The sequence below is a fragment of the Marmota marmota genome, unplaced genomic scaffold (assembly GCF_001458135.2).
Source record: "Marmota marmota marmota unplaced genomic scaffold, marMar, whole genome shotgun sequence".
In the NCBI taxonomy this organism is placed as follows: domain Eukaryota; kingdom Metazoa; phylum Chordata; class Mammalia; order Rodentia; family Sciuridae; genus Marmota; species Marmota marmota.
The window spans coordinates 65,987,970-66,001,234 of record NW_026000174.1 but is presented as its reverse complement, the minus strand read 5'-3'; the positions used below and the strand labels follow the sequence as shown (position 1 = coordinate 66,001,234).

At 47.0% G+C, this 13,265-nt stretch overlaps 1 protein-coding gene across 1 annotated transcript in view; it reads left to right on the top strand.

Moving 5' to 3' along the window:
• The window catches only part of Lgals12 (galectin 12), a 7,140-nt gene extending 3,465 nt beyond the window's left edge, over positions 1-3,675 (top strand). The window contains exons 2-4 of the mRNA XM_015506981.2: positions 153-310; positions 2,797-2,947; positions 3,424-3,675. Of these exons, the coding sequence (XP_015362467.1) occupies positions 153-310; positions 2,797-2,947; positions 3,424-3,570 (456 nt within the window). The 3' untranslated portion in view covers positions 3,571-3,675. The remainder of the gene's footprint in view (positions 1-152; positions 311-2,796; positions 2,948-3,423) is intronic.
• The last annotated feature ends 9,590 nt before the right edge of the window (positions 3,676-13,265 follow it).

Below are 13,265 nucleotides of genomic sequence, written 5' to 3'. Positions count from 1 at the left end.
GACACTGGAGCACTGAGCTCAGCCTGGGGGCAGGGGACACTCTCAGCAGGCCAGCAGCAGGGGTTTAGTAATGAAGAGAGCTGCACTTCCTGCTGCAAGCCCATGGCAGAAACTCGCCTGTCCCTGTGCGCTTCCTTGGCCCCTGACAGTAGCCCTCACAGGTGTTCCTAGAGGCAGCAGACCCTTCCAGAGCCTTCACAGCCATCCCCTTGTTCCTTCAGCAGGTGCCCTGCTCACGTGCTCTTCCTCAGGGCCTCTGGCCGGGGCAGGTCATCATAGTTCGGGGACTGGTCTTGCAAGAGCCAAAGGAGTAAGTATCCAACCAAGCATCACCTCCTTTAACCTCCCAGCACTGCCATGTCACCCCTTCTTACAGATGGGAAGGCGGAGGAGCAGCAGGTAAGGTGCCCAAGGTCACAGAGCTTACGAAGGTCAGGCTGGGACCAGCAGCCCCACTTGCAGTAACATCTTCCCTCCTGGTACCTCTGGTCAAGCCACCAGCCCTACATCTGGATCCCAGGGAAGACATAGACAGAGACCCAGAGAGAGGAGGTGGCCTCCCAGAGTGACACATGCTTGGTTTAGGAAAGAGCCAGAACGCCCCAGAGAGGAGGGCCAGCTAGTACTTGGAAGCCAGGACTAGGAGGGAGACCATTAATAAATGGGTGCTTCCTGGATTGTCCTCCAGGAGGCGCTCAAGTCCTGACAGTCTGCTCAAATCTATTTAGACCAGAGCCTGCCTGCCTACCTGGAAGAAAGGCATTGGATGTTATGGCTTTGGGAAACCAGATAGCCGGCACACTTACTACCTGTGCAAACTTAGGGCAGTGACTTTTCCTCTCCATGCCTCAGTTTCCTTATTTGTAAAGGGGGTAATAATAAAACTGATCTCAGGTTGGTTCTTAAAATAGTACCTGACCCACGGTAAGTGCTCCATAGTGTGGGAAGCAGAGGAGGGGAGTGGGGACACCATCCTCTCGGCTCTCGGCTTCATTTTCATTTATTTTTAACTTGCTGATGGTGCTACACCCTGCCCTGAGTGCTCCTGGTCACACGTAAGAAGCTGGCATGAAGCACATTGTGGGTAGCAGGGCCTTGCAGAGCCAGGAGTGACTCTTGTAAACTGTGTGTGCTTGGGAATGTCACTGCACCTCTGAGTTTCCTTATCAGATAAAGGAGAATGTTAATGTCAAGGTGATGGGAAATGATAAGGTGCTCCAAGATCAGGACCACACCTCCCTCCCCAGACCTTGGAGCATGTGGCCAGGTTCATATCCTTCTCCAGATCATGTCATTGTTATTAGTGACACAGCAAATAACCTGAATGCCATTTCCCAATGGCCGTGAATGCACATGTCCTCAGAGGTCAGACTGGCCACATGAGTAGGGAGGACCAGAGTGGGAAGGGTGTGAAGTGGGAAGAATATTTCCACGGGCCCAGTCACGCCAGATCCTCTGGTGAGTTCTAAAGAGAAGTTGAAAACCCTCTTTTACATAAAGTCTATTTTTCAATATGGAGTGAATTTGAAATTGGAGAGTACTGTGCCCCACAGAACCTTCCTCCAGGCCCTCCAGCTGCGCCTCTGGGCATCCTTCAGCACCTTGCCTCCAGGCTCCTTCCCAACACTAAGCCCTTGCCTTCTCCTCTCCAAAGCTGGAAACACGTGCGGCCTTTTCCTGGTGGGGATCCATGGAAATCCCAGAGGCCCTCCCCAGGAGGCTTCTAGGACTGCCCCCCACCCCCCTGCATCCCGTCTCTTGCTCTCAACTGCTTCTGCTGGGATCCAGCCCACAGCAGCTGCAGGGCTGGTGTTTCAAAGAGGGTCCCTTCAGAAGTCATGGAACAAAGTCTGGGGGTGCTATTGAGAGGAAGATGTCAGGCACAGAAAGACCAGCCCCCCAAAATCTGGAGTCATGAATCCTGGTCCACGTCCCAGTCTGAGGCTGCACTATTGTTCCTAGTAAAGCAGCCAGTCCCCTCGCTTGCTGTCCTCACCACTGAAGTGGGCTCATAAACCTCTCAGCTCAGGCCGTTTGTGAGGATTAAGGCAAAGGCAAACCCTGGCTCCTGTAAGACCCCTACTGTGCTCCAGGGACTTGCTAGTCTTCAGGTACATTACCTTCTGGGTTCCTACTTGTTTTCTGTGTGTGTGTGTGTGTGTGTGTGTCCTTCAGAGGTAAATTTTGTATTATGTAATAATAGTTTCAAATGAAAGGTATCATTTCAGTACTATGTGCCAGGCACTGTTCTAAGTAACACTTTACATGTATTAACTCATTTAATTCTAACAACAACCCCAGAAAACAGACACAGCACTGTTACCATCCCTAAATTTCCGTAAGCCAGCACAGAGTCATTAAGTGACATGCTCTCGATCACAGGACTAGAAAGCAGCAGGGTTAGGGTGGAACTGCCCCAGCTTGGCTCTAACCACTAGGCAGCTTGCAAATATTGAAGACAACACTTGACACAGAATTAAACACACAGTAAAGGTTAGCTACTATTGTTATCATCATGATCACCCATTTTCAGGAGAAGGAATTGAGGCTTAGGCCAGGAAACTCCCCTGACCTCCAGTCAGTAGACAGCAACCCCGGGATCCAAACACAGGTCTAAGCCTCCTGTTCTCTCCACTCCTCTAAGCTGTGGTGGGTCCCAGGATCCAGCCCTGAGCCTGTGGGAGGAGCCCAGCCCTGGATTCTGAAGCATCTTCCCACAGCCCTGCTGCTCCCTCAGGGTGTGCCGTGGCCTGAGGGCAATGGAGGCCAATCCCTTTCTCTGGCCTGTTCCTGCAGGTTCACTCTGAGCCTGAGGGATGAGGCCTCTCGCACTCCCGTGATGCTCAGGGCGTCCTTCACAGACAGAAAGCTGGCCTGGGTCTCACCCTGGGGATTCAAGAAGCTCATCTCAGCCCCCTTCCTTTTTTACCCCCAGCGGTTCTTCGAGGTGGGTCTGATCCTAGCAGCCACTTCCCTCCAGGAGGGAGACCACAGCTGAATTCCCAAAGTGGTCGGAGACTGGGGCACGTCCTGGCAGGGTAGATGTCATGGGGCCAGGAAGCCAGGCCGGCCCAGCAGAGGGTACATCTAGGCATTGGCCCTCAGCCCTCCACGCTGATGCCGAGGTTCCTGTGCCCAGAAACTCTGGCATAATGAATGCAGGTGGGGCCCAGCATCCTTTTGTTCAAAAGCTCCCCTAATGATTCCAACATGCGGCCAGAGTGGAAAACCACTTCATGAAGCAAGCCCAGTTGTAGAAGGCCAACTAGGCCCAGGGTCAGTTAAGAGCTCTGTGGAAGGCCACAGTGCACTGGTGACAATCTAGGCCTTCCTCTAAGGGAAGAGGGTCTTGATGGGCAGCACGGCAGGCAGGAAGGGAGGGTCTGCCTGGAGTCCCACACCCACTCAGGCCCTCCTCACCAGGTGCTGCTCCTGTGCCAGGAGGGAGGGCTGAAGCTGGCACTCAATGGACAGCCGCTGGGTTCCACCAACCTGGACCAGCAGACCCTGGAGAGGCTGCGGGAGGTCCGCATCAGTGGAAGCATCCAACTCTACTGTGTCCATTACTAAGGAGGATTCCAAAGGGACCCCGGCCAGAGAGAGGATGGCCAGTCCACTCCCAGGGCCTGTGGTGGGGCCCCACTCTGCTGCCTTCATTAAACTGTCCTCCTGTCACCATCATGTCAGGCCTGGCTCACTTCTGGGTCACAAGCCTAACTCTGCAGGGGAGCTGGGCCTACAGTAGAGGAGGCACTGGGTGTAAGGTGGCCCCAACTCTGCTCCTACACCAGGGGCCCGGATTGGGCTCCATCTTCCTTCAGGGCCTAGAGTCCACTCAGGCGGACAGGTTCTGTGGCCTAACACGAGGACTAAAACACACACTTTAAAGAATTCAGACATTGTTTTCACTCTTATCTAGAGGTTTTGGGGAAGTGGCCCCTCCTCCCCTGGAAGTTCCAGGCCTTGTCTTCGACATCACTCTGCCATGCCCAGGGCACAGGCATTGGTCTGTGGTTGGAGCTCTGCTGCTGCCCTGTCTAGGTTTCAGCCACTGCGAAGCCAAGGAGAGACAAGACGCCCTGATTTCATAAGCCCAGGCCCAGGATTGACGCACACCATCTACTCTCCCACTGCATGGGCTCACAGAGCCTTCATCCACAGTGACACGCAGCACAGCTGCTCATGATTTTGGCCAAAGTAAGTCACAGGGCCACACTTCAGAGAAGCACGCTGACAACCAGCCCAGAAAGGGAGAGAACCCCATGTCTGCCAGTTAGCCACAAGGTGCCATAGCTCCTGAGTACAGTCACGTGCCGCAGGAGCACATGTCATTCACCTGGGTGCACAATCCATGGAGGTCCCACGAGATTGTCTTCCAGGCTGTGCACGTTGTGCTGGACCATATGGGTTTGTGGAGGACACTCTGTGGTGTTCCCACGATGACAGAATTGCAAACAATGCATTTCTCGGAGCTTGTCCTCATCATTAAGTGACACGTGACTGTATTTTGCAGATTAAATAGAACAGGGAAAAAAAAGGAAGGATATAGAGAATTTGAGTCATATAATCAAACAGCTGAGGTGAATACGTACTTCTAAGAATTGGTACCCTACACACAGAGAGCAATGCTCTCAATATCCTGCCCTGTATCCACTTTCCAAGGCTGACCAGGAAAAATCTTAGTACATTCCCCAGAGCAGAGATTCCATAGCAAATATGCCCTGATTATAGTCCTATAAAACTTGAAATCAATGAGAAAGATAACTGACAAGTGGCCACCTAGAAACTGAGGCACAGGTTTCTGGATAAGGTCCAGGTCAAAGAGGAGAAGATAAAGGGGTGGTGCTGAGAGCCATTGCCAAGTAGGAATGACGCATGGCAATTTCCTTGTCAGCCTACCCAATGTTGCTTAGAGCGAGGACTCTCCATTGTGGAAATGGGCTTGCCTTGGACCCAGGTCACTTGCAGTGACATTGCATGAATGTTTGAGAAAGGTGACCCTGCTCAAGGACCAGGGTGGATCCGGGTTTAGGGAGGATCCTGCTGGATTAGGGTGGGTCCAGGTTTAAGGTGTATCCTGCTGGGAATAGGGCGTATCCTGCTGCCTCAGGTGCCCGCCTGCTCCTGGAGTTCCCGTTGAGTTCTTACGGGATTCAGAGAGTATTTGGGGATGCAGAGCCTGGTGCAGGTGTGGATTTTCCCAGAACGCGAGTGTAGAGTGCTGGTGAGAGTTCGAGGAATAAAGAGTTACTGTTTGAATCTACAAGGCGGTGTGGTGGCTCGGTTATTTTGTGCCCAGCCAGACTGCGGCAGGGTGGAAGAGCCAGGTGCAGGCAGATCCCCAGGCCCAAGCAAAGCAGGGAGCAGGCAGCTCAGCCCCACCCAGCCTGTTGAGCTGGGCGCAGAGCCTGTCCTGGGTCCTCATCCCCTTAAAGTAAGCCTTACAACACCATAGGCCTTCCAGATGTTCTTAGCTGTTTTTGACCTTTTAATTCTCCACCAGAATTTTTGGAATAAACCTTTCAGTTTCCACCAATATAGTTTTTTGTTTGTTTTGGTTTGGTTGGAATTGAATTGACTGTGTGGACTTTTGGGGCAGGGGACATGCATCTCTACATTGTTTTGTGTCAACCATAAACATAGTGCCTCTGCCAATTTATTGAGGTCATCTTTTATATGTATCAATTAAGTTTTATGTATTTAATTTTTTAACAGCACCTGGCACAATAGTAATTATATTCATGCTCAGGCCCTTTATAGCTTACTATTAGTGCTTTATAGTTATTCAGAATCTCAGGGTGCATTCTGACATGATCATAGAATCACTGAAGTGGCACCCTCTTTCTCCACAGAAAAGCCCTCTTCACCATGGCTAATTTTAGGACTGTCAGCAAAAGATTCCAATGTAGATAAACTTCCTATTTTCGTGCCACCCTGTTTACTTGGCCACTGGCTGAGAAGATACCAGCACTCCAGGTGCTGGACACCCCCTTACTAGTTTTCACAAACGTATCCAGCATAGTACTTTGAAGAAATGTGCAAACAAGGCCTCTGGCCTTGGGCTGGGCTTCACAGAGATGTCTACATTTTTAAGATAAGTTACCAATTGGGCTCCATGGTAACAGCTGGCAGGGGGAGGAAAGAACGGGGAGAAGAAGCTCCCCCCTTCTCAGGTGTTGTCCTTGAAGAGTTAACTTGCCCAAAACAGTGAAAGAAAAAGCTGCTTTTATGTGAACTTCCGCAGACTGTGAACTTCTGAGCCCCTCCCCTTACACACTGGGTATAAAACCCTGAAGTTCCCTGAACTTGGGGTTCAGGGGATTGATTGATTACAGCAAAGGCTGTACCCTCTGAATCTGGCTGTAGCCAAATAAAACTGTTTCCTGCTATCTTCTGTGCCTTGCCTCGTTTGTCCCTACAACAACACAGAACATAAATTGCTCTACTCCATCCCCAGGACTTCCCATTTCCCTCCTCCCCTCCCTTCCTCTGTTCCCTTTCCCTTCTATATTCATATATATTTTTTTCTTTTTAAAAAGTATACTTGGTTGGGTTTGAGCTGTAGCTCAGTGGTAGAGCACTTGCCTAGCACATGTGAGGCATTGGGTTCGCTCCTCAGCACCACATAAAAATAAATAAATAAAATAAAGGCATTGTGTGAAAAACCAGCCTCTACCTCAGAGCAAAGCCTGTCCAAAGAAGGGACATGGCCTTTGTCCTTGGAAAGACCCACAGAGCACTCCTAGGCACATTCCCACCCCGCTAAGTTGTTTATCTACAAATAACAGGAGAGATCTGCTGTGCCAGGTGTCCTTGACTCAGGCTAGGTGGGGATTCATAGCAACCCCCTATCAGCCACCAATCAGCATGGGACAGGGAAATACCTGGGATGCCAGATGACCCTCCCAGTAGTTTATGGTGGTTGATAACGTGTTGGGAAACCATGTAGTTCAGCATGAACACCCCTCATGGCTTAAACCAATCAGTTCAAATGAATCCCCCTCTTGTACTAACCAATCACCCCTACCCAACTTGTTCCTGCCAGTGAATGTGCTAATCATGTTTTAGAGTTGTTATTTGATTTTCCCGCGGTGTGTGATGATTTGCTAAGAGATGCTATGGTGTATGTGGGGGTCCCTGCCCTCTCCAAAGAATGTATAAAACTGCTGCAAACCCTGGGCTCAGGGCCTCTCAGCATCACCAGTTGCTGTGTGTGTGTGTGTGGAGGACCGAGCTAGCTCGCAATAAACACCTCTTTGCTGTTTACATCAATCTTGGTCTCTGGTGGTCTTTTGGGGGTTCCGAATTCGAGCTTAACGAGCTTAACAATGTCCATCAACAACTAAAAAAAAAGCAACATTAAAATGATGCTGGTACACAAATGTACCTGATTTATGAATAATTATCTTGTTTCTAGCAAAGTGGCTGGATTCTTTTAGTACTTCAAAAAGACAACCATACCACTTTCAAAAAATAATTTGATTTCTGATTTCTTCCTTTTAATCATATCCTGCCCCCAACTCAGTCTACCCTCCCCACTCCTTTCCTAAATGCCCTACATTGGCCAGGATGTCCTGACCACTGTTGAATACAGGCCTGTTAGCCGGCATCCTTGACCTATCCTTGAATTTAGAGAAATGTTACTAATATTTCACCATTAAATATGGTGATTATGGTAGTCTGGGGATAGAAAAAAGTTTTAGGACAAAAATTTTTTTTTGGCTTTTTTCAATTCACTAGAAGATCCCCCCCCCCATTTTTAAAAAATCATGAATGACTGTCAGGTTTTACTGGATATCTTCAGCATTTGTTGATATAGCAAATTTAGTTTCTCTTCTTTGATGTGTGTATTCGTCAGGATTCTCTAGAGGAACAGAATCAACAGGAATTAGGATTCTAAAGGGGACTTAGTAGGTTGGCTTACCTGACCAGAAGGTGGATAGTCTACAATGGCCGTCTGCAGGCCAGGGAGTTGGGAGAACCAGTAGCTGTGCAAACCCCAGAACAAGAGGGATCAACAGGGCTATGCTACTCGAGACTGAAGGCTTCTGGAAACTTCCTGGAAAATCACTGGCACAGTCTGCTTTGGAAGAGTCTGATATCGTCAGGCAATTACAGCAGCAATCAAGAACCTGGTCAAGAATAGAGCTTGCATCTGTTGCTTCTTCCTTGTTCTTCTAAATTTCATTCATCCAAGCCACCATCTTAATCACCACACTGCCCTCTCTTAGGGAGGGTCTCCATTTAGTTCACTATCCCACATGCCAATCATTCCTGGATACGCCCTCAATGACACGTCCAGAAGCCTCTTAATCATCAGCATCTCTTAATCCATTCAAGTTGACAATTCAAATTAGCATTACAATCTGTTAATGAGATGAAGCATATTAAGAGGATCAAAGATGTAGATGGAAGACCAGAAGCTTGTGACTGCTAGAGGAAAACACAGGAGAAATGCTCCAGCATACAGGTGCCGGCAAGCACTTCCTGAATAGGACTCCTCTAGGTCTGGAAATAACACCAACAAGCATCACCGGATGCATCAAATTAAACAGCTTCTGTACAACAGAAAGATAGGGGTGGGATGGGAGCAGGACTCTGCCAGCTGCTCCTCTCACCAAAAATTGCTATCCAGAGAATATAATGAACCCCAAAGACTCAAAAAAGAAAAAAATGATAGTAACCAGTTCAATACACAGGCAGATGAACTGAACAGACATTTCCAAAAAAAAAAAAAAAATACAAAACGCCAACAATTATAGGAAAAAAAAGTCCACCCCCTTTAGCCATAAGATCCACGCAAATCAAGATTCCAATTGCCTGACCCTGTGAGAACGGCAATCAGTCATCAAGAATTCCGATAGTATTAGACAGCTGGTGAGGGTGTGAGGAAAAAGGATTCCTTATGCACTGTCGGTGTACATTAGTATAGCCACTAAGGCAATCGGTATAGTTTCCTCAAAAAACTAGAACTACCAGGAGATCCAGCTGTTCCACTCCTGGATGTGGAACCCTTGAAGGAATTAAAGTCGACACACTCTAGAGATACCTGCATACCTGCGTTTATCACTGCACAATTCACAACAGCCAAGTCAAGGAGTCAGCCAAGGTCAATGGATAAATGATAAAATATGGTGTCTATACCCAATGGAGTATTATTCTCCCACAAAGAACAAAATTATGCCATTTGTAGGAAAATGGATAGAACTGGAGACATCAAGTTGACAAAATAAGTCAAGCTCGGAAATGTATCAGGTTTTCACTCATATGTGAAGGGAGGAGGGGGAAGAAGGAAAGTAGAAGGGCAATCTTGAGGGTAGAGGACGGAGGAAGAGAGGGTCAGGAGAGGAACTGGGGAGTGAAATTGACCAAGTCGTGTTATATGTGTGTATGATTAGACCACAATGAAATCCGTTATCCTGTACCATTAATATGCACAGATAAAAAATTGACAAGACTCTCTAATGTTATCCTACCTTAAAGTTCCCAGAATAAATCCCATTGGGTGTTGATGGAAGTTTAATAAGTACATTGCTGCAGCCCCAGTCTTTTTTTCAGTCAGAATTTTTAGTTTTCAGCATATATGTGGTGTTAGATGTATGTCTAAGAATTTAATTTTTTCAGTTACTTACAGTTAGCTTTAGGTTTTTGTAGGTGGCCTTTAATAAGTTGAGGAGGTGATCTTCTAGTACTCATTTGCTAAGATTTATTTGTTTAAAGTGCATGATGTGACACTTTGCCAACTATATTTTTTAGTAGAAAAACAATAGTTTATTATAATTTTATTATTTTGAGGACTCATTAGTCCATTATAATTATACATGCAGTGGGGTTTCATTGTGACATATTTGCGTACATACATGACACAATTTGCTGAGAGCCATTGCCAAGTAGGAATGAAGCATGGCAATTTCTTTGTCAGCCTACCCAATGTTACTTAGAGGGAGGACTCTCCATTGTGGAAATGGGCTTGCCTTGGACCCAGGTCATTTGCAGTGACATTGCATGAATGTTTGAGAAAGGTGACCCTGCTCAAGGACCAGGGTGGATCCAGGTTTAGGGAGGATCCTGCTGGATTAGGGTGAGTCCAGGTTTAGGGTGTATCCTGCTGGGAATAGAGAGTATCCTGCTGCCTCAAGCACCCACTCCTTGGGTTTAGGGCGGTTCCAGGTTTAAGGTGGACCCTGTTGGGAATAGGGCGTATCCTGCTGCCTCAGGCACCCACCCGCTCCTTGAGTTCCCATTGAGTTCTCGCGGGATTCAGAGAGTATTTTGGGATGCAGAGCCGAGTGGAGGTGTGGATTTTCCCCAGAACGTGTGTGTAGAGTGCCGGTGACAGTTCGGGAATAAAGAATTGCTGTTTGAATCTACAAGGCTGTGAGTGGCTCGTGATTTTGTGCCCAGCCAGACTTTGGCATTTGGTGGTCCGTGCGGGGAATGTCTAAAGCTTGGAGGTAAGTGAAATTGCTCGCCCCTGAAGAAGGCGAGAGAATGGGTGACCATTTCAAAAAACAATGTGTTCTTGTTTTGATTTATTTTGTTTTTGTTTCAAGCTGCATATCCCTAGAAATTTCTCAGGCAAAGTGGGAAAAATGGTTGGCTCAAGGTCTGAAGTTTGTTGGCCCTGAGGAAGAGAAAATCGATACAACGATTTTTTATTCCGTTTTTGTTTCATTCAGTTTTGGTTTTGTTTTGTGTTATCTTATTGGGTTGCGTTATCTTTATAGTAGATTAGAAATTAGTAAAAAACAAACTGAAAGAGTGTTAAGTAAATTGTTAGAGGTTCAGACCATGGAGAAAGACATTTTAGATCAAGCAAAAGAGAAGGTCTCTCGAGCTAGTCAGACAGAGGAAGAAAATTTAAAGGAAAAGGGGCTATTAGGAAAAAGGCTACAACAGGAGGCTGCTACTAACTCTGTTCTATCACCAGAGGGCGTAATTCAACCAACAGCTCCACCTATGGAGACAGCTGAGTGGCCCTCAAACCCCGTAGTTGATAGATGGGATCCTGAGACAGGACCTCAAAGATTAGCATGCGGTGTACTTGAGCAGACAGGAGGGCAGCGAATTCACTGTGCTTTAGATTTCAAAACAGTGAAGCAGTTAAAGGAGGCTGTAACAACCTATGGTCCCCAAGCACCCTTCATGGTAAGCATGGTCAAATCCATTACCAACTTGGACATGACGCCAGCAGATTGGGATAGCATGTGTAAATCTGTGCTAAATGGAGGACAATATTTGTTATGGAAGGTTGCCAATGAGGAATTTTGCATGGAGACAGCTAGGCGAAATTCAGCAGCCAGTTAGCCTCAAAGAAATCTAGATATGTTGTTAGGAAAAGGACCTTATGAGGGTCAACGGCAACAAATTGAATATGATCCTGCTATATATGCACAAATTGCTTCAGACACAGTTAGGGCATGGAAGACTTTACAAGGACATGGAGATTTACAAGGTCAGCTATTTAAGGTAATACAGAGAGCTAATGAACCTTACGCTGAATTTGTAGATAGGCTTATTCAAACAGCTGCCAGAATTTTTGGGGATACAGAACAAGCAATGCCCTTAATAAAACAACTGGCTTATGACCAAGCAAATCATTGCTGCAGAGAGGTTATTAGACCATGGAGACATGAAGATTTAAACACATATATTAAATTATGTAGAGACATTAATGAACAAGGGCAAGTCTTGGCAGCTGCAGTACAACAGGCTTTAGATGCCAGGCCAAAAACATGCTACAATTGTGAACAAACAGGACATTTTAAAAGGAATTGCCCCATAGGAGAAAGGTTTAACAAAACTAGGTATCAAAGGAATAGGATACCGGGTATTTGCCCACGATGCCGTAGAGGGAGACATTGGGCTAATGAATGCCGTTCTCAAACCACCATAGAGGGTACTCCCTTATCGAAAACCGGACAAGGACCAGGTATTTACCCACAATATAGTGGAGAAAGGCATCAGGCTCCATTGCCAAAAAACGGACTGGGGGGCCCAATGCTCTGGGGCCCACAACCACAAATATACGGTGTGGGAAGCCATTCTCACACGTGACTGGGAAACTCCTGGTTTGGGTCTGAGGCGCACTGGCTAACTGTGTCGGAGCTTTCCCGGCCCTCTCCTGATGAGAGAGCCTGTCCATGTGGGGGTGTGACTGACCACTGACCCCGGGGGCCAATCACTGACCCTGACCTTGGAGTGAGGTCCCCCTCAACATTCATTGGATGGAATTCTCCCCTGAATTTCTTGTTCCCCAATAAAAGGTTACTCCCTGGCATGCTCCCTCTCTCTCTCTCCTGCTAGCCCTGAGTAATCCTTGCTGCCCTACCGGGTGGTTCGAGGTGCAAACCAGAGGGGGGAGCCGTCTCGGACCTGGTCATAGAAAAAGGTAACTGAGTCTGTGTGTTTTATTTCAATCTCGCTAGCTAACTTTTATGCCAAGAACCTCATTAATGAAACCAGTGCGCTGGTCGCATGGTGGAATTGGCGCCCATGAGGGGGGCATTCTAGATTAGCTAGATTGAGTGGGAGCGTGCTATAAAGATAAAGATAAAGGAAGTGGTGACAATTTAGAGTCACAAAAGTACCTGGAGATATTGAAGGAAAGAGACGTTAAATTAATTAAAATGGGAAATTCAACTTCTACGGATAAGGAAATGTATCTGACTATTTTAGACAGTATAATTAATCAGAAAGGAAAACAGATAAAGAAAACTCAGTTATTACAATTCTTAAAGATTGTAGGTGAATATTGTCCTTGGTTTTGTGAACAAGAGTCTCCAAATTTACTTACTTGGGAGAAACTAGGAAGGAAGTTACAAAAAGTTTGTCTTTCTAATGAATTACCTGGATGCATAGAGAATATTCAGAAAACTTGGACGGCTCTGGAAGTTTCTCTTTTTGAATATATGGGCCAGAGTTCGTGGCCCCATGAAGACCTATTAAAAGGCATTCAGAGAGCTATTAGGTCTATTCAAATGGAAAATCCGCCTGAGGCTAAGTTAATTCCCTTTCCCTTGAGCTGTTTAAAAACAAAGGATCTAGGGGACAAACCGAAGGTTAAGAATGTGACTTTAAACTTGCAGGATCAGGCTAGCCCACAGGGAGATTATAGAGAGGAAGGTCATAGAGGAGAAACCTCCACAGTCCTAGAAAGTCCTCCGAAAGAGGTAGAGGATCTTCCTGGGGAGGAAAATCCGGAAGAGGTTCTTAGAGGGGCACAGAGTTCTTCTCTGCCACGTGGCTTAGAAGCCCAATTTAAA